This window comes from Aulonocara stuartgranti (assembly GCF_965226115.1).
Source record: "Aulonocara stuartgranti genome assembly, chromosome: 20".
Lineage (NCBI taxonomy): Eukaryota > Metazoa > Chordata > Actinopteri > Cichliformes > Cichlidae > Aulonocara > Aulonocara stuartgranti.
This window is the reverse complement of record NC_138956.1, coordinates 30,357,799-30,383,469: the sequence shown is the minus strand read 5'-3', so window position 1 is coordinate 30,383,469 and position 25,671 is coordinate 30,357,799. Positions and strand designations below refer to the sequence as shown.

At 41.0% G+C, this 25,671-nt stretch overlaps 1 protein-coding gene across 3 annotated transcripts in view; it reads left to right on the top strand.

Annotated features, from left to right (window-relative positions):
- Positions 1 to 25,671, top strand: part of spryd3 (SPRY domain containing 3) — an 81,951-nt gene that overhangs the window by 32,866 nt on the left and 23,414 nt on the right. For 2 of the 3 annotated variants that reach the window (XM_082518553.1, XM_082518552.1), the window contains exons 7-8: positions 1,321 to 1,470; positions 14,491 to 14,548. In XM_082518553.1, coding sequence (XP_082374679.1) covers positions 1,321 to 1,470; positions 14,491 to 14,548 — 208 coding nt within the window. The remainder of the gene's footprint in view (positions 1 to 1,320; positions 1,471 to 14,490; positions 14,549 to 25,671) is intronic. The other variant, XM_082518554.1, reaches the window with a different exon arrangement.

The window sequence follows — 25,671 nt, the reverse complement described above, 5'->3', positions numbered from 1 at the left end:
ACACCTCATAGGCCGGTGAGTGAAATTATTGTCGGACATAAACCGGTCTGTGGTGCAAAAAAGGTTGGGGACTGCTGCACTAGACCACTGAAGAACGCAAAGGTTTATTTGAAGATCAGTGAGGAGAAGAAAACTCTCGTAAGATCTGAAGGACTCACCAAAACCATCTAACAATGAACCGTCCAGGAACAGTGGCACAGGTGAAAACAAAGAAAACAATTCTCTAACAACACTAAAGACTGGACAGGAGGGACCTTAACAGAAATTCACCTAACACCCAAAACCTGGAGTAAACTGGTGTCCTCTTTGTAAAATCTGGATATTTAATATCAAAGGGATTCATTGGTGTGGAATCAAGAATATGTGTACCATATTTCAATGCATGTATATAGATGATATTTAGGATGAAGCAGACAATTATAGTGCCAATAGCAAGTTATGGGATCAAATATGTTGCCAGTTTGACACGATGGATATTCAGTACCAAATTTCATGGCAGTCACCAATAATTGCTGCGATATTTAAAAAAAAAAAAAACCTTGATAACCTCTTTGTACTGCCAGAGAAAACCTCAGAAGATGACCAAACACTTCATTATACAGTGGCCATGAATGCTTACCCAAACATTATTTGAAATACATCCAGGGTGGACATTATATTGCACGTTCACCAAATATGGTGAAATTTGAAAACCACAAAAGAGCATTGGTTACACTAAACTATATATGATGCCTGTGACTCATGCCGAATAGGTGTCTAAAATCTTGTGCCTTTTGGTCAATGTTCATTAAGAACAAGTTAGTGTTTTGTCCAAAAAATGACCCAGTGGTGTGGTTTAAGAAACGTAAACGATTGAAGCTAAAAGTCTGTATAAATTCAAAGAGGCTGAAGTGGTCCTCTGCAAGGACTTGGTCATTAATACAAACTCTTAAAGAGTTGAGAAAGTAAGAGAAACACAATGACAGCAGTGGCTGAGCTGAACAAACAACGGGTGCCCGTTTTCATGGAGATTACATGTATGTGCTTTGAAAACATTACCACAGTTCCCTGCTTGCCTGCAGCTGTACCTTTGACAACCATTACAAAAGTAATGGTAGACCTCAGCTGCATATTTCTTTATATTTTTCCCCCTAGTTGCACCGCTACAACGATTCAGGGGCTAATACTTGTGTCATAAATACAGTTAGTTGCAGAACGGAGCCAATCACGCGGAGTCTGAAACCCTGCAGTCTTTTGTTGGTAATGTGAGTCTGTTGTTTATTTCTCAGCATATTAACCCCCATTCTTCTTCTTCTCTGCATGTTTTTTTTTCTTTCTCAGCTTTTGGAGTATGTTGGCAAAGGAAAGAGTATTATGGATGTGGGTTTGGCCCAGGCCCGACAGCCACTCACCACCCGCTGTCATTACTATGAAGTGGAGATAGTCGATGCTGGGGAGAAATGCTACATTGCCCTGGGCTTGGCAAGAAGGGTGAGCTTTCTAAGAAAAGAACAGCTTTTGACATTTTTACACCTACATTCACTTTTTTTTCTTTTTTCTTTGGGGGAGGGGGTGTTCAGCATTTAGCCACCATGCCTATTTTTCCACATTGTAATATATTAAAAAGCATAGCTTAATGGTTTCAGAGCATGTGGACTGCATGAACACGTCTCCCACTGACTTATTCTTGGATTCTACTCACTCATATGCGCCCTTTCCGTTCCCCATAGTTCGACAAGTGGTCGAGGTAAAAACATGCTAATGATGGAAAACTTTGACAAAAGCCTGAATTGGGAACTAGGCAGATAATTACCATGTACAAAATGTTCCTCAGGCCCTGTCTTGGGAATGTTGTAATGTTGGCCTGATGGAAGAGCAGCGGCACTCTTGTCCTTTTATAAGTTCTTTCACATACATGCAGATCCCAGTGAATTGAGAAAATAGGATGAGTTGCTAAGCTGGTAAAACTGTTTTTAGATTTTGGAGCATAGTTCAGTAGTAAATGTATTGGTACTGTGCCTTTATAATTGATTTTTATTCCCATTATCCAGCAGTTTACCCATTCTTTAATGGCCTACTTTGGGGAGATGAAACACCTTTAAGAGGAAAATACAATTAACGAAATTTTAACACTCTCGTTTGAACCCCTATTTCTTTTTCCAAAGTATGCACATGCGGTTCCAATTTCAGCATTAGCACCGCCACTTCGAGTGCTGGCCGGCTTTAAAGAACGAAACAGGCAGAATATAGTGAAACTGATAGACAACAGATGCTGAAATTGAATAAATCTACGATCAATAGGTCAAGACCTTTCAATACACACCTGCAGAGATTTAAAATAAAAGGAGTAATAGGTTCAAGAGAGCTGTTTTAACCCTCCTCATGAAAGACAAGATTAAACTCCGATGACTCAGGAACTATTTCTTCATCTATGTGGGTTAATGATTTGTGAGTTTTTTCCCCACCCTTTAAGTGTAGCCTTGAGTGTTATGGATGTGAAATATTAGTAAGTGCCAAAGCCAAGGCCTACAGAGAGCTGCCAGCACTGTCTCTCCCAGGGTCAAAACTCGGCTCCTTTTAATAACAAAAACAAAAGATGAAACTTCTATAACATCTTTCAAGGTTTCACAGGGAATTTATATAGAAGAGAAACGAGGGGATGCATAGGTCACCTTACTGGATGACGGGAAGATATAGAGCTATACAGATGTATAGGAGAAGGTGAGTGGAAAAAATAGACTTGGACAGCATATGCGTGCTCCACTTACACGTTTCCTTCGTAGCTATGGAATTCTTTAAAATTGGCAAATTAATAAAATTGTTTAAATGGACTACGTTGTGATATTAGCAGAGTTTCTGCACATGTACTGCAAGCCTATCAGCCTGTCAGGTGAAAGCATTGGGGAATTTTATAAGTTAAAGATATTTTTTAGACACAAGCTGCAACTATTTGTTTAGTTGGCCTGTCTTATGGCCTACTGTTACTGTTAAGCTGTTGTTTACTCACAAAAGAAAGGCATAGGACAACTCGAAAGAAGTTAAAAAGTTGACTTCATGACTCAGTTGTTTATCCAGTGCCTTTCCCTAATGATATTTCAACCAAAGGCATCAGGTATGCAGTGTAAGACAATGGGTAAAATGCCTTAAATCTACATTCTTTGTAATCTCCAGCAGGGGGAAGATCATAAAAATGATATGGGAAAATGATGCTACTTTTCTCCATGACCTCTTTAAACACTTTTCTGATGGGTTTATAGTTACTGAACATGATGCTCATTTTGTAAATTATGATCTCCAGTAGAGTGTAAAAGAGGGATAAAGCAGGATATGTGTTAGGTCGGGCCTGCCTTGTGACTGGAAAGGTAAGAGCGTGGAGTATCACAGTTTATTGCTTTCATTCATTCGTTTCACAATCAGTGCAATAAGTTGTTCTGTAACAGTTTCTACAATACTCAGTGAAAGTAACTAATGTTTTGATCCAAGGAGTAACAAAATAAGTAATTATAATTTTCATTTTAGTAGCATTTCAGAATCCACAAATGATGATAAGAACTCTTTTTTTGTTTCAGCCAACACTGATTTTGCAACAAATACACATGTCAAAAATGTTAGTTGACATTATTGTTATATTTTCAGAATTATTTTATATGCAGAAAAAGATAAAACCAGACAAATGTCAGGTTTCACACATGTAAGTAAACACATACAGACAGTGCTGGGTGAGGAAGCGGTTGAGCGGCGATTACTTAAGTCAGTTTGCTTGCTTTCAGGTTCCCTCACCTTTTTTAAAATGGCTGCATTACTTTTGTTTGTTGGGTTTAATCAGGGTTTTTGGTATAAAAGCTTTAAGCCTAAGTTCAGGAGCAATGCCAAAGCAGCTTTCCCCTTTTTAATACACGTTACGGTATCAACAGCAGCCCCAAGAATCCTGTATTATCCATTATTATGACTTTTACTTGAGCATCACTATCCGAGCAGATTTTCAGAATACCCCTGAAGCTAATAACATTCCTATTAGCCTGTGTTGCACTCTGTGTTAAATGCAAATTAGTGAAAGTTAGCATGCAAATGTGCTAAACAAGCACACGTTGGCTCAAAAATGAAGCCAGCATGGAAGTGCCAAAAACTGCAGTTCCTCCAGTGGCCACTGAAGGATGGCTCCAAAAGTGAACCAGTCTCCGTAGACTCATATGTTAACATTGCCAAAATTTAACAGAAGATAAAAATATGTTTATAGCCTGGCATTTCTCGCTTTTTTAAACCTTATTAAGCGTTAAGTTTAGGGAATTTTTTTAAGCTTTAAAAAAACACTTAACAAATCAAAAGAAAAGACGAAAAAGGAGGCGGGGGTGGAGTTAATTTTTCAATCCCCTAAGCCACTATTGCCAGTTTCCTGCAAAAGGGAAAGTCTGAAGAATTTGGGCTATGTGATAAGTCTGAGTTCTTTGTGTGTAAAGTAAATGCTGTTGTTTAGCGTGTTTCATAATCTAAGATCTGTTTTGACCCCGCTGCCATTCCTAGACCTGTCATGACCCCCTTGCTTTCTCTCTCATTCCTCTGAAGACGGAAGATAAGGGTCTTTATGAATGTACAGCATGCATACGCTTGGTAGCACAGTTGTTTTTCATCCGGTACACACAGCGGTTGCTAGGCTGTGGGACAAAGAGATCTAGGATTAATTATGGGGTGGAAGAGTGTAGAGAGTAGATGGCAAGGTGGGGAAGCTAGGTAAAACGTCAAGAGCTAGAAAAATCAAGGGAAAGGGAAAAACACAGGTGAAAAAAAACGAAGCAGGAAAGCCCTCATGTTTTAAAAAACAAACAACCGCCATCTGCTTAAAATCCTACAAAAAATGACGGTAACCCTGTGGGAGTATAGATGCAGCTGGGAGAGAAAAATGGATATGACAGAGGAGTGAACGGAAAGTATTTGATTGAGTAGCCATCAGTGTTTAAAAAAGACAGATGGTTTTCTCAGTTCACCCTTGACCCTCTTGTATTGAGTCTCTGGTAATGTACAGCAGCCCAGTCATAAAGCTACACACACACAGCATAGCCTACACGCTCGTACACACAAACAAGAAATAAAACGGTTTCCTCTGTCCTGGTGTGCCCCGGGAACAGGTCCTGGGAACAGCGCTCTTCCTTTTCCTCTTGTGATGCAGCAGTCCTTCTAACGGGTTTTTTGTGCTGCTCCAAGAATCTCTTTCTAGCAGGGTCAACTTAGGATAAAACAAAGGATCAGTTACTGTGCCAAGGCCTCTGATCACAACCAGTGCAACAACAGTGTCAGGGATGCTACTTAGTATAAATTCCGCTTTAAAGAATCATTCGTTTATAATGCAACAATGCTAAAACAATCACTACTTCCACTTTCTAAAACTTGACTATTTTATGCTTTCATAAATCTACTACTTATCTGGGTCTAAGCTGTGGCCACCCAGCTTTTCCGATGGGACAACAAGGCATTGCTAAGCCAGCCAAGCTCCGTCATCTCACAGCATCTTCTGGGTTTGTTGTGGGGTCTCCTCCAAGTTCAGCATGCCCAAAACATCTCAACAAAGAGTTGCACAGGATGCATCCCCGGCAGCTCGACTCTGAGTCCCTCCTCAATGAACAGGTTCCTCACCCTATCTCTAAGGCTGAGCCTAGACAGCCTTGGGAGGAATCTCATTTCCACTACTTTTATCCAAGATCTCATTCTTTCGGTCACTACCCGCAGTGTTTGGCTTTAGTTGAGGGTTGAAGTGTAAATTGAAAGCTTCACTTTCACTCTCAGCTCTCTCTTTACAACAGCAGATCAGTACAGCGTCCACGTCAACACAGATGACAATCCATCTTCAGCCTCCTGCTCTACTTTCCCCTTTCTCGTAAACAAGTCTCAGACATACTGGGCAGCAGCTCCTTCATGAATGTGGATTAAACTGTGTATCTTTTGGGTTTTGGACGGTGCCTAGATGGAAAAAGATGTAAATGATGTCTGAAGATGTTAACTTGAACTATGAAAAGGTATTATTTAAAATGGATAGATTTAAAGATGAAGAACATCATATTCTTTCAGTCTGTCCTTTTCTTTTGTACATTGGGATGTGGAATAGTTTCTTGGCCACTGGACAGAAACAGGAAGCTCTTAGGCTGGGAGTCAGCTGATTGATGAGCAGTGTAAGTTGGATAACTAAAGCAGAAAGAGAAGTGGAAGACGTCAGAGCAGAACTGGACATGAAGACAAGCATAAATACAAGTTGAGAAGCAGGTTGTAAACCCAACAAATGGTACACATAAAACCCAAACTGGAACTTGTTTTTGAAAACCGCTGTATGAAAGCTTTTTTTAAAAAAAATCTTCTTATAACAGCACAGTGATTGCAAGCTGTACCAACATGAGCAGTTTGACTTTGAACGCATGAAACTGCATTAGGTAGTACAGAAGTGATGGCTCCTGAAAGTGGGCCTATGTAGATACTCCACTAAAAATCACTAACTAACTTATGAACATTTCTGATAATAAGACAATAACTGCTCTAAGTGACCCCAAACTTTTAATGCAGTAGTCTAAAACATAGGTTTTCAAACTTTGTCCCCAAGGTACACCAGAAGGCAAGTCTGAATGCATTCCTGCAGAACATTTCCTCTGTTATCTGTGTAGTGGCATAGCGGAAGCTCTGATTGTATTGACAAATAAAGGTGCTTTTAAGTACGATATCTGTAATTTATTTGCTTTGCAATAAGCTCCACTAACATATAATTCTGTCCCCTTATCAGCTGCTTTCACACAAACCAACAGGTCTGCTGCCTCTGACTTATATCTGGTTTTCTATTCTCTCAGAGGAGATGTTTTGGTTTCCTGGTGCCTCCTTGGCACCATTTGCAGTAGTTTCCAGTACTATTTGTAAATAGACTTTTACCTCTGCCTCAGTCAGAGGCTTTAGTGTATTGTACTATTTGGTATTTCTTTGGAAAATAGCTATAAATTTTGCGACACACTCCTGTCTTAAATGAAAAATACGCTGCCACGCTAAACATCAGCTATGCACTCTCTCTGGCACTCGTTCAATAACAGAGCTAATTTAGCAATTTATCTGATTTCATCTTGCATTTGAACTTGCATCCATAAAAAGTGATGGACATGCCCAAACAAATACACACAGATAGGCTGTTGTTCTCTTCTCTCGAGTCACATCAATGGCTAATGACAGACAGTTGCTGTTATGTGGGCAGCTGGAGGTTTTAGCCTGATCACATGGGGTTAAACAAACAGACCTGCATTAGTTCCCTACACAGCCTGTGTCCAACCCCTATAGGTGAGGCACGTACAAACAGAAACAGTACTTTCCCTTCCCGCAAACTGTGACTTCTTCACACACGTATGCACGCAAACACTCGTACATGCACATCTGCGGCACTTCATGGCTTGAGTTATATTTTTAGACAGTGCTGTGATATGTCAGTGCGATAGCAGCAGTAGGTGATGGGTATCTGCTTCCACATGGTTTTCCTTTCTGCCCGCACCTTCCCAGTCATACTTTTTCAGACTTGTTTACTCTGCCACAGTGTGGAAATGCAGGCTGCTCTGATAGCAGCTGTGGATCTGATATCGAAGGCTTTTGCTCTTCCATGCTGTGGATTCAAGTCTACCGTTTATTATTCTTTCCAGGAGCTTACAGTTCTTTGCATTGCTCTAGGCAAACAGGGGTAGTGACCATGTTTCAAAAGTTTGGGTTTTGTGAGAGTAAACCACCTGGTTAATTAATCCAGTCATCAATAGAGGAGTGTACATGTGATTACTGGCACTATCACTTATTGAATACCAAAATTGCAGCACTGCAGAGAGAGTACATATCTATGGATGGTTTCTAACTGGGGATAAAAACATGTAAGAATGCAAACGCTGTAGGAGAATATTAACACAGGAAGTTAAATAGTTTATTAATTTACACTAAAAAGTGCAGTAAACAACTTTTAAATATATCTGTATGTCGTATTCTAGACTGGCTCTGATGTTGATATCAAGGCTCAGCGTGAGGCCAAACCAGCTACTCCAGGACTCCCTGTTGTTATATGTTTAGAGCATTTTCATGTATTCATATGTGTCTGACTGTAAACGGGATTACACAAGAACTATAGGATGGTTTTAATGAAACTTGGAGAAGTGGGGCATCCTCAAGAGAATAATGCTTATCTCTTGGCTAAGTTTGAATTATACAAAGACTGTGACTAAAATCATTCATTTATCACTCATCGCCAAAATGAAGGGGAACTAAACACTATCAGGCTCTGCTCAGATTGTTTTCTTGGCACAGGTTAAATGTGACACCAAGGTGCAATCCAAGAAATAAATGTGAAGCAGGAAATGGGGCGAATACAGCCCACTGTCACGCTAAGAGATCCAGGCTAAAGTTGCATGACCAAACAAAAATTCAGCACCCTTCTAAAGGAAATAAAAATATTCCTATTATCATAAATTTGTGATTATTTTTTAAAACATTACATTGCTTGTAAAAGGCTGCCAGAATATGGAGTGTTTGGCCAGCTTAACACTGTTTCTGGATAACCAAACATCAACCTTCAGGGCTAAAAAAAATGATTGGGGAGATGCCAAAAACTGGTTGGTTGAGGCTGACTTCAAAAACAAATCAATCCATAATGACTCCCATATTAAAACGCTTTTCGTTACATAATTTTATAACTCATACACCTTAATGTGGTCTAGTTTGAGTCTTTAAAAGTATTTGTGCTGTTGGTACCTTCTAATAGATTATCTAGAGGGAGCAACCAAAATAAGTTTTTATCTGACTAATATGATTTGATAGAGACTTCCCAATCAGTCTCTAATACAGTTTTTATTATTGAATTCATCCATTCAGTTGATGGCTACAGTTTACTAACTAATCTTCCAAGCATTAGTTGATCACTCATCCCAAATATGGTCACTTCGAGCTAAAACAATTGCACTAAAACAATAATTTTCTTTAGGGGTCACCACAGCGAATCATCTGCCTCCATCTCACTCTGTTCCTAGTATCCTCGTCTGTCACACCAACCCTCTGCAAGTCCTCCTTCACGACATCCTTGAAGTCTCTCTATGTTCTTACTCTTTTCTTCTTTCCTGGAAGCTCCCTATTCAACATCCTTTGTCCGCTTTATACCCACTTTCCCTCCTCAGCACGTCCAAACCACCTCAGCCTTGATAACTTTGCCTCTAAAGCGCTTGGTCTGAGCTGCCCATCTGATTATAATGAATCCACGGTAGACCCGACCATATTTTAATGCTTTTCAGCATACTTTCTTTATTCCTGGTTGCTGTGTCTTACAGACATGGCTGCAGCTTTTCAGCCGCCAAACGAACACACACCAACAACTTTCAATTAAATTCAATTGAGTTTATTTATATAGCGCCAAATCACAACAACAGTCGCCTCAAGGCGCTGACGTCAGTCTTTAAGTCTGACGTCATTAGCCGTGCCTGGGCCCAAACTCTGCTGCAGGTCCCTAAGTCCAACGATCACTGCAGCATCACTGAGAGTTAAAAACTGTCTCTTTCCTTTCATCTGTAATAAAATGATCAGCGTTGCTGCTTTACCAGGCATAACACTTAAGTTTAACATCCAGGCATCCACAAAAAACGAATTTATGAAGTTTAACGGCGTTAGAAGTTAGCAGGAAGTTAGCTCGCTATAAATATAATATACCATGTTCTGACTGAGAGAGTTCTGAACCAAATTAAGACGTACAGCCCTGCTATCATTTCCAACATAAATGAAGATAGGAAACTAAACAGCAGTGACGTTTGTAGGGTTACTGAAGTTTGGCTAGCTGGTATATAGTGATGTGCTACGTGATCCTTCCGATCACAAGACGAGCTGCCAACTCTTGAGCCACGATCGCCCTAGCTATGTTAGCATAATATAAACAGTGACGCTGGAGGATGAACGCTAACTTTTTTCCACTCAATAAAAGTTAACGTGAGGGTTCCCGAAGGTTCGGTACAATTGCAATCGCATTGCAGGATGCTGTAAACGGGCTGAAATTCAGTCAGGACAACAACTGAGAAAATCCATCCACAATACAAGGTTAGTTATCAATATACTGCTTTAAAATGATTAGCGGTAATAAAAACTGAGAGAGGCCGACAGTGATCACTGACTGTTTTTAGGGGCTTTCAATAGAACAAGATACAAAGCATTAAAACATGTAAAAAACACAAAAGCCTTATTAAACACAGAGTAGTTTGGGCCCGGAAGCAGGATTCATCATGTCATCACTTAAAGACCGAATATTGTAAGGTAGACCCTACAATAATGAACCAGGCTCAGGGAGGGGCGGGGCCATCTGGTGCGACCGGTTGCGGTGAGAGACGGAAGACAGGATAAAGACATGCTGTGGAATAGAGCCAGAGATTAATAACAAGTATGATTCAATGCGAGAGGTCTGTTAACACATGTTGAGTGAGAAAGTTGACTGAAAAGGAAATACTCAATGCATCATGGGAATCCCCCAGCTAATCCCCCCTAAATGACAGACAGAACCCAGTTCAGACTTTAAGCCGGCGAGGCGTGATTGCAGATGCCGCTCAGGTGCGTCCGCCTCCCCTGCAGCGGCACCGCAGACCTTTCACTCCACACTGATATGCTCATTTCTAATCCAGTCCATCCTAGCACCTCCAGTGTCACTGTCTACAAACCTTACACCACAGTGAGCCTCACTAGCATCTTGTAAACTTTACCTTTCACTCTTTCAATGCAAAGTCCAGAAACCAGTGGATGATGTCACAGTGGCTACATCTATTTTTCATATGCAGTCTATGTGGATGACATCAGTTGAGGTTGCTTTTTCTGTGCACATGTATGTGCAAACTTTTCCACTTGTCAAAGGTTTTTGATTATAAACCAAAGTGTTGGATTAATTAAATCTTTGACCTAACAAATTATGATCAGTCGAGCCACCTGAGTTCACAAAGATGACAAATGTCTTTATTGAATTCCCTGATAATCCATCCAACAGCTGTTGAGACCTTTTACTCTAAAAAGTATAATTTTTTTATCCCGTGCGGATAATTTTCATCGATGAATAAAATGTGTGGTAGTCTAGCCAATAGGCATTATTAAATCAGAGTTAGTTAAATCAGTAGGTTGTGGAAGGGACACCATATTTATTTTGATGGATGGAATACACTGAGGACATGTTTTGAATTAGAAATGATGGACACAACAATTACCACAAAGACATCTATGAGAACAAGCATTTAATGGTTGATCCAGTTATCAGACACATGTCTGCGGTTTACATTAGAAACTCTAAATCTTCCCCTTATTTGCTTAGCTGTTCCTAATAGGGCCTTATTTTAGAAATCACTGATCAGGCTCATCAATCAGGGAGAAAACACCCAGACGTTCCTTTCCTTCTCGGGGAACCCACATGCCAGTCAGCTGGAGGAATCCTCAGGCTTGTGGTTGAGACGAGGGGGAAGAGGAGCAGACTTGGCGGATCAAGGGGTTTCAGGCTTGGAGCGGTAGCTGCATTCCTCCATGTCTCTCTCTTCTTCTGCTGATGTCTCACTCTCGTCTTCTCTCGCTTTCCCCCCCTCCATCCATCTCCATTTCCTGTTCCTCCAGCCCCAATGGGGTTGTCAGATGGGATCGTTGATGTTTCCCTGATGTCGTGGCCTCCGAATGCCTGTCCTGGCCAAGCTGTCTGTCTGCACTGTCCCCGTTGTTCACCTCTCATCCCACACAGGTGCTAATAGTAATAATTTCATCTGGCTTATATTGCTTTGGGTAATGTATTACCTATTCAGTCTGCATCAGTCATCAGTCAGAGCCTGTTTGAATAAAAGCACAGCTCCCTTCACAGCGTCTTGCTAAAGGCTGATTTGTTTTTCTTTTCTGGACGTCATCCTCGTCATATTTGGATTTCTTTGACAAGATGAAAATGAAAGGTCTTCAGGTTGCCTTTTGTGTGCTAATACTATATGAAAAGAAGTGCAGTGGGAAGAATTTACTTTAGGGAAAAAGAGAGGATGTACAAGTAAGCATTTAGAAGATGTTGCCCACTGAGAGATAAAAGAAAACCATAATGTCATTGTGGCTCTTTTCTCTCTTGCTCAGTAGTGTGTTTCTACAGTAATGGATGTGCAGCCTAGAAAACAGATAAAAATCTTTAGTAATTACCTCTGAGTCATTCTGTGATCTTATCCAAAAGTTGGCCTGATAGTTATTACCGTTGGCATGGTGAAACCTGGAGAAAGGCGCACACACTGTACATGCAGACAGATGGAAAGAGAGAGAGAGAGAGAGAACACAACACACCCTCAGCAGACGCTGACAGGTATCCAAAACAGATGATCCTCACACCCATTAGCATGTTAACATGGATAAAGAACCCATTTCAAACTCCTCTGGAAATCTGAAGGCTGGCTTTGCAGAGCTGCCTAGATCTAAATCTGCCACTGTGTGTGACGTGCACGCTACCTGCCAGCCTGTTTAGCATAAATGAATTATAAACGGACATAAAAAACTAGGATTTGCAGCCTATTAAATCATTTTAACCTTGTTATTATAAAGTGAAATCATTTTTTTTCTGTCTTGGTGAGAGACGAAGCTTCACATCCAGCTCAGTCTGAGTGGAGCTGCTGTTTCGACACAGGATGGAGCCGGTGAAGCTGTGGCTGAATGCCATTTAAAAACTCCTATTTGAGAAACATATACCAGTTCTGATGTGCTCATGCCATAGATGATATATAAAAATAGACGAGTGGAAACTCTGCATTTACGACGCCGTCCTTAAGCACGCCTTCTTTCTAATGACCAGCAGGAGGCGACTCTTCTAGCTTGAAAAAGAAGTCCAGTTGGGTAGAATTGGGAAAACAATCCTTGGTTCTGCTCCTCTTTGGCCTCTGCACACACTTTCCTGTTGAATTATAGTCTCATTTGTTACTTTGAAGTCTTACTTAAAACAACATGATGTTTAGTGTTTTTAAATGTAATGAGGCATGAAAAAAGCCGGACAAAGACGCAGACTAACAGCCCCAGCTACGCACAAAAACAGCAGAGCATTCATGCAGTCGAGAACAACCGGACTCTTCAATATTTCCAATGTTTTTCATTGTCTCTGCTGTCTGAAAAAGTATGACCAAAAATGGGTTTTGTCGAGCAGTTTCTGGAGCATAAATGGCAAATAAAGTACGCACTGTTTTACCTCAAACCCTTATTGAACAAACCTCTCAGCTCTGAGGGGATAAGTGACACTGGAGGCATTTCTGTCATTGGCCCGTGGCGATAGCAGTATCTAGGTGGTGACTGATAGGCGGCTGCTTATAAACCGAGTGGTGTTTTTTCCCCCTCAGAAGTTTCATTGTTTGAGTTAAGTGAGCTGCAATAATTCAAAGAACGGAGACAGTTTGACATTTTCAAGTTAAGAATTCATAGATAATTACCAGATGGATAGATTAAATCTGTTTTTTGCTTGGTAATGTAAACGTTTGGAAATTTTAGGATATTAAAAAATAAACCATTTTAAATTTTGACTTTAAAACTGATCCACTTTAGAGTCACGTTTACAAGGGAGGTAATCATACCTTATACAGTCTAGAGTTCGTAGTCAAAGCTTAAGCAAAAGTCTTTCAAGTATTTGAGCTGTGCAAATACATGAAAAGTGGTCTGTTAGTTTGGAGCTGACACAGAGTAAAAGTTCATTAAATGTAAACATTTAATAAACATCACCAGAGTGTCACAGCACCGAGGCCTTCCCAAGACAGCCCAGACATGTGATCTTTCCAGCATGTCCCGGGTCTGCCCCAGGGTCTCCTTCTGGTTGGAAATACCCACACACCTAACCTAGCAGGCACCCAAGAGGCGTCCTTGTCAGATTCTTAACAATATCAACTGGCTCCTTTCACTGTTGAGTGATTGCTGCGCTACTCTGAGCTCTTCCCGAATGACCTATCTGCTCATCAAATCTCTCCGGCTGAGCACACCCTTTGGAGGAAGCTCATTTCCGCTTTTTGTATCAGTGATCTTATTTTTTTGGTCGCTACACAGAGCTTGTGGCTGCAACTGGCGATAAGGACATAGATGGAGCATTAAATTAACGCCCAGCTCTCTCTTTACTGCAACAGCTTTGTCATGACTGCAGACAGTGCAGTTCATCAGTCAGTTCCTCCCAAATGCCTCAATTTATTCCCAACCTTGAGCACTTCATTCTGTTGTAAATGAGAACCGTAGCTCTTAAGTTCTGAGATGCAAATTCTTATCCTAGCCCGCAGGTGATGAGGCCAGCAGGACTTCGTTTAACAGACTCAGCCCATGAGTCTGTTTTACCTTTATTACTTTGAAGTCTGTGTATCTATCTGTTTTTCTGACCGCTTGAAACTCCAACTGTCAAAAAAAACATATGTTTATGTCGATGTGAAGCTGTTTGTGCCGTTCATTAGCTCGTCTGTTAATCTGTTATCTGTTAGTCACTGAAGCTACCTGGTGCAGATATCTATTGTGACCGGTGTGTCTGTGTTTGTGCAGGACTACCCCAAGAACAGACATCCGGGGTGGAGCCGAGGATCAGTGGCCTACCATGCAGGTGAGAGATTTTAACTCAGTTTCCTCTTTTTTTCTTATTTCCCCTTAGAGGGTTGGGTTTCACAGAAAGAAAGTCATGTGTTGATTGTTTGTCTTGTTTTTTTTCCTCTCGGTGTGGAATTACCCCCGTAGAATACATAAATTGGATTTACTTCCTCTGAAGCATCTTTTGCTGCCTTTAGATGCCAACATCACAGAGGGACAACTCGGCTTAATGTTTAAGGTGCCTAACACAAACAGAGATCAAGGAGGATTGTAGACACAAAGGCTGATAAAACATACGGTGACAGCATCAGAGAGATAAAACGGACCAAATCTCTGTTTCTCTTTATCTGCTTTTCTGTGGGAGTTCGGTCAACTTTGTAAGTGATGAACCAAAACCCGAGTTTAGTTAAAGTTATCTTTATCTCCCTTTGCTTCCACACACACACGTTCAGTCTTGATTGTTTGTGACAACAAGCCTGTGAACATTATCTATCCAGGCATCTGCACAAACCCCCACAGTTCCCATTCCAGGCCTCACTAACAGCGCTAAGAGATTAGCTATCAAACGCTTGTGCCATGATATGGGAATAGAAGCAGCTAGGTAGGTGGTTGTTATTACTTGGTGAAGCTACTGTGGGTAGCCAGCTCTTTATCTGAAAATCCAGTGTCACAATTCAGATCTTGTTAGTCCTTATCTGACCAAAGCAGTTACGAGCTAGCTGGCTTTTATCTGCTTTATTTTGTTCTGAAGCATCCCATTGTTATTCTTTCTCAAAGGGGGGTTTCTGCTGCTCTTATTCTGAATGATTCACCATAACACACTATAAATGTCACTTTCCGTTCATGTTTTTCCACCACAAAAAGGGTAGGATTTTATTTTTAGAGGAATGTTTATATACTTTATTCCATTTGACCTCCAAATAAGCTATCAAAACACATTTTCTTGTTCAGTCCGCACATTCCATTTATGTTTTGAGTTAATGTTTATAATCTTAAATCCCCATATCCCTTTGCAGATTCCATTTATACTTAGGATTTATTAATAATAATAACAGTTGATGCTATGCATCCTGCCGGGGTCTGTGGATGATGCCTCATTGCTGAGTGACAGACGAGGCCTGTCTTTCACAGAGGCTCACTGTGCCAGTCCCAGAGGTCTTGCGCTGCGGTCTGCCTGGTTTGGCTGCTGTGCATTGAACACCACAGCAATGTGCACGCCCCAGTAGAGCTCGCATTAATCTTATTTGTTACAGACTAAAATGATGTATGTGGTTTTCCACGCTGTGCATATGAGGTTTGCTTTCCATGCTTCGGTTAATGTGTAGACTCTGATCCAGCAATTCAAAATCAACAGTCAGAGCCTTTTCTTCATGTCTCCACGCATCCAGGATTTTCACTGAAAGGCTCGTCAGTCTCAAGAATTGTACATGGATGCGCTTTGGCAGGGTGACAAAAGTAAAAAAGCAATATTTTTTAGAGTACGTTGACGGTTTTTCGAACATTTTGTTTCTTAGGGATACCAAACTACTCTTACTAGCATTCTTTGCTAAATGTGAGACATAAAGCTGCAAATGTTTGACCTTCATCATCCGCTCTAGTTGTTTGTGGTCTGCCTTTCTTCCTCTTCCTGATTGTGTCCATCTCAGGGCACACTCTTGGTCTGAAGATGTTGCATATTCAGTGAAGACACCCATTGCAGAAGACCTTGATTGGTTGGTAGAACTTCACATCGCTGTTGTAGAGGCTTAGATTTGTGTTCTGTGTAAGCTGTCTAGATTTCCAAATGGAGCTGAGCCTTCTGAAAGCATCCTGTGCTTTATCTAACCTATCCTCGATAATAAGTTCCACCTTAAAGTTCAGGGTACACCTGTATTCATACGTGAACAGTTCTTCCTTTAACTGTCAGATGACACGTTACAACAGCCTGACTTGGCCTAGCATGAACCTTCAGTGAGTGTGTCACCACTGCTTCAGCATATGCCATACTACGATCAACTTATTAAACTCATAGTTTTGTCTCAGTTTCAGATCAAGTGATCATGTAAAGAGATCTTTGGTTTCCTGTTGTCCTTTTCCAACATCGGAGTGCTGGTGGCCAATGCAGGGCCAGTTGCATACATTGCAGTTTTTCATTGGACATTGGCTGCTTGTCCACTCATTTCAGTTCAGCCCTGACCATTTTCAGAGGAGTTTTTCCCCCTTTCTTAAGCAACTTAACACTGAACTATGAATCATACATAAAAAACAAAATATTAAACATAAAAATGCATCTAGCTTTGTGGAGTCACCCGTATTGTGTATTCACATAACAGCTCGACAACTTAGGAAAGAGCAAATTTTAAATTGTATCTTTTGGCACTTTGCTACTAACAGCCTGTCACAAAAAACAGAATTTGCTCCAATTTCTTTTGTTGAATCTATGAAAAATGCCAAAGATAACCAAAGTTTTATGGGCATAAAATAGTATTTTTGCAACAACAAGGTGATTTCCAAATGGCTGTTAGCTGGAAACTTGGCATATCTCAGAATGTGTGCAAATTAAAGAAACCGGAGAAGTGGAAGACCTAAAAAAAAAACCTATCTACAGCAGATTATCAGTATCTGAAAGTCATGAAATAGGAAAACAATCCAGCAAATATCTGACATAGGACCAGGTATACATCAGTTGTTCCCTGCTTTGCTTGCTCATAGGGGGTCATATGATTGTTGGGTTTTTCTCTGTGCCTATGAAGCGCCTTGAGGCCACTTTTGTTGTTATTTGGCGCTGTATAAATAAAATTGAATTGAATTGAACTTTTTACTGAAACCTCATCAGAAATGGTCTCAGTGAAATGGTGACTGTAAAGAAGCTTTTCTCAACGAAGGGAAACTGGCTGAGGTATGCCAAATTACACAAGAATTGCCCTGAAAATCAGTGGTGATGGAGGCTTTGTCATGGTTTGGGGCTGCATTTCTCAGTGATGTTAGGGGCCTTGTCAGAACAATAGTTGTGAATGTAGAAAAGTACTGTCAGATTTTGATCCACCATTCAGTGCCATCTAGAAATTATTGTTTACTGCCAGTGCAGTAAAAGCATAACTGTGTAGAAAAACACACAATGTAACATCATCAGTCATGGATTCGCCTCTCCAGAGCCCGGACCTCAACATTATTAAAGCAGTGTGAGATCATCTGGACAGAGGACAGAACAAAAGGCAGCCAGCATCCAAAAAGGAGCTTTGAATGTCCTCCAAGACTGGAGAACTATTTACGAGGGCTACTTAATGCATGATTTTAAACATTATCCATATAAATATAGCATTACATTTTAATTACATTTTCCTTTAATGGAATCACTTTTTAAATGCTTTGCATAGCTTTGCACTCGTGCAGTGTTAGATTAGTATGAACAGTCTATCAGAACGTACAGAACATAGCTACAGCTGAGTGGATATATACTGTATCAGTTTACTCTGACAAAGCCGACACACTTATCTACATCAAAGTGCTGCAGAACAACACTGGTTTGCACAGCTATCATCTGCTTTCTTTCCACCTTGCTTATTTAACCCTTTAAGACCTACCATAGAACCAAGTCCGCCAGAGCTTGTATTATATTTTTACATGCTGTAGTGCCATTTTTGGGAGCATTTCAAGTTGCTATACATAAATACAACCATTATAGCCCAAATTTTAATAATATGTATGCATTAAGTGCATAGTAATTACATAAATTGCAAAAAAGTGCAATAAACTACAAAAAAAATTGTTTTTGTTTTTTTTAACATACATTCCTAGTTAGAGAAATTTAAGAGGCTTATCCCTCAAAACTGTAAATACAAAAAAGTTGCACAAAATAATTTCCCACCACAGGAAATTTATTTTGAGTGTCTTCATAGTTTTATTATTGAAATACACCAATTTTTATATACTGCAGGAAAAATGAAAATAAATATTATAATCAAATTTGCAAAAAAACAGCATGTGCATCAAAATAAACTATTTCCAGCAGTGCAATTTGAGTCCTAAGCATAAGTCATAAAGTCAAACATAACCTTTAAAGACACCAGTATGCTTGTATAGGCCCTGAAGGTAAACAACCACATTTCCGTGTCATGACGTCACTTCCAGTTTCGGGCAGGTCATGGCGGACATGCGATAGTTCGCGCTGACGTCTATTCCAACGTAGGAAGAGTTACGAACAGCTGATCGGATCAGCAAAGTGTGTTTCTGGAATATTATGTTTTTGTTGCTGCAAGTGCTTTTTATGCAATTTTTGCAAAGCCATATGTGGAAGGAAACCATGACCTAGGACAAGCTGATGACATGAGATGTAAGTACAACTCCTCTGGTTTCATATGCAAAAAAAATTATTGCGCTAGCTTATGTGGTTGCAGTGCTACCGGGATTTAAAAATAGTTACGCAAAACGGAGCGTGCCCGCTCCGACCGGCTTTAAAGGGTAAAAACGTCTTCTCACAGAAAGAAGGCAGGGGTTGCTGTAGTTGCATGTTTCATTGTAACATAACATAAAACAACAGAGAAACAACTGTTAACTTGTGGTGTACATTACAAAAAAAAAAACAATAATTAGTTTAAGGCCTAGTAACGTTTTAATTGTCTAGTTACTCGTCACACGTGTCTTTACTTTTAATCGAGGGTTGTTTTCATCTTCACGTTTCTTTATTACCATTGGACTGCTGGAGCATTGTTCTGAGATAAATTTTTGTAGATCTCTTGGTTTGATATTGAATTTAAGTTTGTAGCGGGCAAGAAGGATGAAGGTCTAACAAAATAGGGTCTGCTCAGTTCCACAGAAGGGCATGTTTCTGCACAGAGGTGTGTCTGTTATTTTATGGTTGTGTTTTTGTATTAGCCCTCAGTACCTGAACCAGCAAATATCTGCCAAGTTATTCTTGGCAGGTCTTGGCTCCAAATAAACACTTAAAGCTGATATCTATACTTTGATCAGTGCTGTTTTTCTCTGCATTGGCAGTACAGGAGTTTATCATTAGCTATTAAGAAGAAGGTAACGCAGTAGATTGTGTGATTTACAGGAAAAATGGCAAATTGCATCACGCAGGGTGACATTTGTCCTTTTTGTATAAACTTTTATAAACAATTTGTCACCAGAGCTCTGTTTCTTTTGGCCTGATTTATGGTACATAGCAGCGGACACGCAATCAGTGCTGAGCTGCATCACATTTGATGCGTATTATTGACTTTTGAGGCTGTTATTTTAGTCCTGATAAGTTCCAGGTATTTACACAAACTGTATTTCCAACAATATCACTGCTTCTTTGTACAGCTTGTATAGTCTGAGAGATCTTTGCCCGACGCTGGTGTTACAACGAGTGTTTGCATTGGAATTTTGCCCAGTGTGGACCTCCATCCTTCGTGCTTGCTCCACACATTAATGGGCCATGAGGTCCCTATGCTGTTGGTCCCTGTGGGCCCTGTCAGGAGTAACCAGCCATCCAACCAGTGAGTGCTCCTCAGCAAGCCTCATTAACCCAATCAACCCCCCGCCCCAAACACACACACACACACACCCCTCTTCCAAACACCCCTCCATCAGTGACTCACACGTGCTATGACTCAACACCCGCAGCTGAAGGTTGTGCCCGACCACCACAACCACCATCCATCCCGCTCAACCATGCCGACCAAGATAATAGGACTCAGTCTAACTTCAGTGACAGGGTTTAATCTGATTCAAGCTCAAGTTCTGCAAAAACAATTATTCAATAGCAACTTGTTACGTAAGGGAGATAATATCACCCTCTTACCTTGGGACAGATTAGTTTTGGATGGCATTGTCTGTACCACTTAGGGGCACAAAGAGAGGCTGGTAAATACTGTCTGAATCTAGGCTTTGTGGCTATAATTCATTTCAGTTAATTTCAATTTATATTGTGCCAAATTGCCAAATCACAACAACTGTTGCCTCCAGGCGCTTTACATTGTAAGGTAAACGCCATACAATAATACAGAGAAAATACTATACCACACAGTGGAATTCATTTGCAATAATTTATCTGACATATTTATAATGTTACGACCCGAATCTGCTAGAGTTCAGAGGGGGTAAAAACAAAAGAGAGTCTCACTGGGGAAGAATGGAGTCGGAAAAGTTTTTTTTAAAGAAAAACCTCAGCGAACTGAAAAATAATAGCGGCATTGACTACAAACAACCAACCAATACAAAGCAAAACAGGGGGGGGGGGGGCGTAATAATAATAACAGTCTCTGATTCTGCTCATTCCAGCTTCATAATTTTATTCTTGGACTCTCTTAGAGTAGTAAAGTAATGAATCACTTTTCAAAATAATCCTTATCCTCGACCTCGGAGCAGCCCGTCAGGCAGAACCCGCATGTCGATGCTTCAACTACAGCGGGTGTAGCGACTTCCACAGTCGCTAGAGGCCGGGGATGAAGCCTGCCTATTTGCCTGACGCGCTGTCAACTTTACGCAATAATGCGAGAGGTGGAATTGTTTGCTTGTTTATTAAAGTGCTTTGCGATTTTTACAGAGTAGTATCATCGGCTCCTGATTCAAACTCTTACAACATCACAGGCTCTAATATAACGAAGCGAACATGTTGTGCAGCGGTCAACAAAAACTACGGCTACCCAGCCCTCGTCTCTGTCAAAATCAAAACCAGTGAATGACAGACTGACAACGCCCATTTATGTCACCGCTAGCACCCACGTGACTCCCATAACAACCAAACAAATAAAAACCCAGTGATCATCAAAATTCAATACATTCAATTATGGCTCCTACACACCAGCCCCTAATTATTAGGATCCCTTCTAATAATTACCCATAATTAACCAAGTAGGAGACATAAAACATGCAGAGAAAAGTCAAGCATTTACTGTATTTCAATATTACCCACAGGAATCCTATAGGTAATCTTAAAGTCTATCTTAAAAGAAAAATGAGAGACATTTTATGTCCAAATACAATCAAAGTCTGATAATTGGACCCAGAAGTCTTTAACTGTGATCTGCCTCCAGCAGTAGACACAGTTTGGTAATAGGTCGATCCAGGCAACTAGTCTGAGTTTTAATCCGAACTTGACGAACGAATCCTCTTCGGTCAGGAAAAGTCTTTATCACACGTCCCATTGGCCAAGAGTTTCGAGGTGCCGAACTGTCCATGATGAGAACCAGATCTCCCACGATGAGGTTCCTTTTTACTCCAATCCATCGCTGACGTTCCTGTTGCTGTAGTAGGTATTCCTTCACCCATCTTTTCCAAAACAAGTCAGACATGTATTGGACTTGTTTCCATCTTCTGTGTGTGTACATATCAGTGGAATGGAATACTCCTGGTGGTAATATCGGTGAGGTCTTTAACAGAAGAAGATGATTAGGGGTCAAAGCTTCCAGGTCGTTAGGATCCATTGAGGCTTTGGTAATTGGGCGGCTGTTAATGATGGCTTCAACCTCACAAAGTACAGTATGAAGACCTTCTTCATCCAGGTTTTGTACTTTCATTATGGAATTAAGTACTTTGCGAACCAGTCTTATCAGTCGCTCCCAGGTTCCTCCGTGATGTGAACCTCCAGGTGGATTAAAGGTCCATTTAACTCCCTTTTGCAGAAAGACGTCATTGATTTTTACCTGGTTCCAATGTTCAATGGCAGTTCTAAGTTCACGTTCAGCACCTACAAAATTGGTTCCGTTGTCAGAACGCAGTTCTCGAACCTGACCTCTTCTTGCATTGAAACGTCTGAACGCATTAATGAAAGAGTCAGTATCCAGTGATGGAGCAACCTCAATGTGAACAGCACGGATAGCAAGGCAGGTGAATATAACACCGTATCTCTTCACCACGCTCCTCCTACTTTTTACACTGAAGGGTCCGAAGTAATCCACTCCCACCCGCGTGAATGGAGGTTCATCTGGAATGATTCTTTCATTGGGCAAATCCGCCATCTGTTGATTCACTGGTGGAGCATTAAGACGTCGACAGATGACACATTTAGATAACACTTTTCTTATTGCTGTACTAGCTCCAATCAACCAGTACTTTTCTCTTAGCTTAGACAGCATGTGGTTACAACCACCATGTCCAACTTCCTGATGTATGTGTCTAAGCAAGAGCTCGGAAATGTGTTGATCCTTTGCTAGTATTATGGGATGTTTCACCTCAACTGGCATCAATGATCTACTGAGTCTCCCACCCACTCTGAGAATTCCATCTTGCAGCTGTGGGCAGAGTCTTCTTAGAGGACTTGATTTTATAATGGGTTGTCCCTTCTCCAGATTCACAAGCTCCAAGGAAAATCTCCTCCTCTGACAGAACTTGATAATGACAACCTCAGCTTTGTCCAGATCTTCCACTGTAAGATTCTTAATCACAGATGTCCTCTTAAAGTTCCTCAGCTTTTCTTCCACAAATGATTTCTGTTGCTCTTTGGTGACCACTGGCTGTGGTAAGCTTGAACACAATTCTCTCCTTTTCTTCACAAAGGACAGAAGCAAGTCCTTAAATTTTAACAGCCATGCCACTGACTTCTTAAGACGTGTCCAGGTGGAAAAATGTTTAAACAAGCGAGTAACAGAATTTCTCCAGCTTGCTCAACACTCACTGTGGCAACTGTTTTTACCTCAGGATCATCAGATGCAAGCAGACTGATGTCATCTGGGTAGACAGGCCATTCACTCCTAGATTGTAGAAGATACTGAGGCCCAAACAACCATTTTGTATTCTTCATAAAAACATCGACTTTCACTCCTCTTGAGGCCATATCTGCTGGATTACTGGCAGTGTCCACATATCTCCATTGCGAGGAAGATGAAACTCTTAAGATTTGTGAAACTCTGTTGGTCACAAAAACCTTGAATCTTGAAGTCTCACTCCTGATGTATTTAAGAACAGAATCACTGTCTGTCCAAAACACAGAATCCAGAAGTTCCATCTGCAGCTCTTTCCTCCAGAGTACATCCAATCGACTGGCCATGGTTGCTGCAATGAACTCCATTCTCGGGATGGTAAAGGATTTAAGAGGAGCGACACGAGCTTTTCCCATAACAAACGCACAGTGTCGTTCTGAACAAATGTTTTCAATCAGCAGGTAGGTCACTGTTCCATACCCATCCTCACTGGCATCACAGAAATGGTGCAACTGAGCACTCGTGATTTCTCCAAATCCATCAGGTTTCAGACAACGACTCACTTCAAATTTGCTCAATAGCTGGAGCTGCTGGAGCCATGTTAACCATCTTTTGGAAAACAGCTCTGGTACGTTATCGTCCCAGCCGATTCCTTCCTGGCATAGATCTCTTAGGATTTTCTTAGCAGTTAAGACCACAGGACTTAGCATTCCAAGAGGATCGTAGATAGAACTGACAATTGAAAGGATTCCTCTTCTGGTGAGCGGTCTGTCCTTGAGCACAATCTTGAACTTAAAAGAGTCTGATTTTATGCACCACTCCACGCCCAAAACTCGCTCGATCATTGAGGAATCCAATTCCATGTTCAACTCTTTCATTCCTGTGGCTCTGTGACTTTCAGGAATTGATTCCAGCACTCCAGGCTTGTTGGTGATCCACTTTTTGAGCAAAAATCCTCCTTTGGCACACAAAGAAACCAACTCGTGGTACATTAACACTGCTTCCTCAGTTTCAACGGACACAAGACAATCGTCCACATAAAAACAGTGCAACAACTTCTTCACAGCTTCCTCACTGTAGAGATGTCCAAAGTCATCCGCACACTTTCTGAGTGCAAAGTTGGCACAACTTGGTGACGAAGTTGCCCCGAAGAGATGTACATTCATCCTGTATTCAGATGTTGGTTGTTCCAGATCACCTTTAGGCCACCAGAGAAATCTCAATAGATCTTTATCTTCAGCTGGAACCATGACTTGATGGAACATGGATTCAATATCTCCCATAATTACAACTGGCTCCTTCCTGAATCTTGTGATCACTCCTATTAAAGAGCTTGTAAGATCAGGTCCTTGTAAGAGTTGGGAGTTTAAAGATGTTCCATGATAACTCACTCCACAGTCAAACACAACTCTGAGTTTCTTCTTGGTCGGATGGTAAACACCATGGTGTGGTATATACCACAGCTTGCCATCATTGCGATTGATCTCCTCTTCCGGGACCTTTTCAGCATATCCTTTAGCCAGAAGCTCATTCATGAACACTTTGTACTCAGTATGAAACACTGTGTCTCTCTCAAATCTCTTTTGTAGAAAGCGCAGACGTTGTTGAACAACTTTCTTATTGTTTGGCATACTGATACTGGCATTCCGAAAAGGTAATGCTATCTGGATATGACCACCCACATATTTGGCAGAGTTAGTCACTATTTCCAGAAATCTCTGATCCTCTCTTGACAATCCAACCTGCTCATCAGCTTTGCTCTCAGGAAAGTCATTCTTGAACTGTTGCTGCCAAAGCTCCTCCAGCGTGACAACAGAAATTCTGTTGACTGTAACTTGTGGATGCTTCTGATCACTTGTAGCTTCACAGTTTCCTGAAAGTGGTCCATTGATGGTCCAGCCAAGCCTTGTCCTTACGGCATACGGTCCTCCATCAACACTACACACCACTTCCAGAGGTTCCAAGGCTTTGGGAATGTTTGTTCCAATCAGAAGTTCGATTCCTGCATTTATTTGAGGCAGGGTTATGTGTTTTAAATGTGCCCATCCTTCAATATCTCCTGGCGTTGTAATATTTCCTTTATGTACAGGCATGGACTCCTGTGTGTACACTTTTGGCAGTTCCAGAAATTCGTCACCACAAAGAGCGGCAACCTCCAGTCCTGATAAAGTGTTGCTGCTCACAACTCTTTCCTGGCCCATGGTTCTGAGGAGGATGTTTCCTTTCCTTCCCTCAAGGTGAAGTCTGCGCATCAGACTCTCAGTGCAGAAAACTGCTGTGCTCCCTTGGTCCAAAAAAGCATATGTTGTAATAATGTTGCTTCCTTTCTTTGACTTTACTTGGACAGGCACAATGGGCAGTTTACAGTCCTGGTCTCCAGCCCCTGTAAGACCACTCGACACCAGTGTGCTCACATGCGGCTGCATGTTCCTGTCGGTCTTTTCAGAAGGTGAACTTTCTTTGTGCAGGATGGTGGGATGTTTCCGGCTGCATTTGGAACAGGAAATCCTCTTACGGCAATCTTTACTGATGT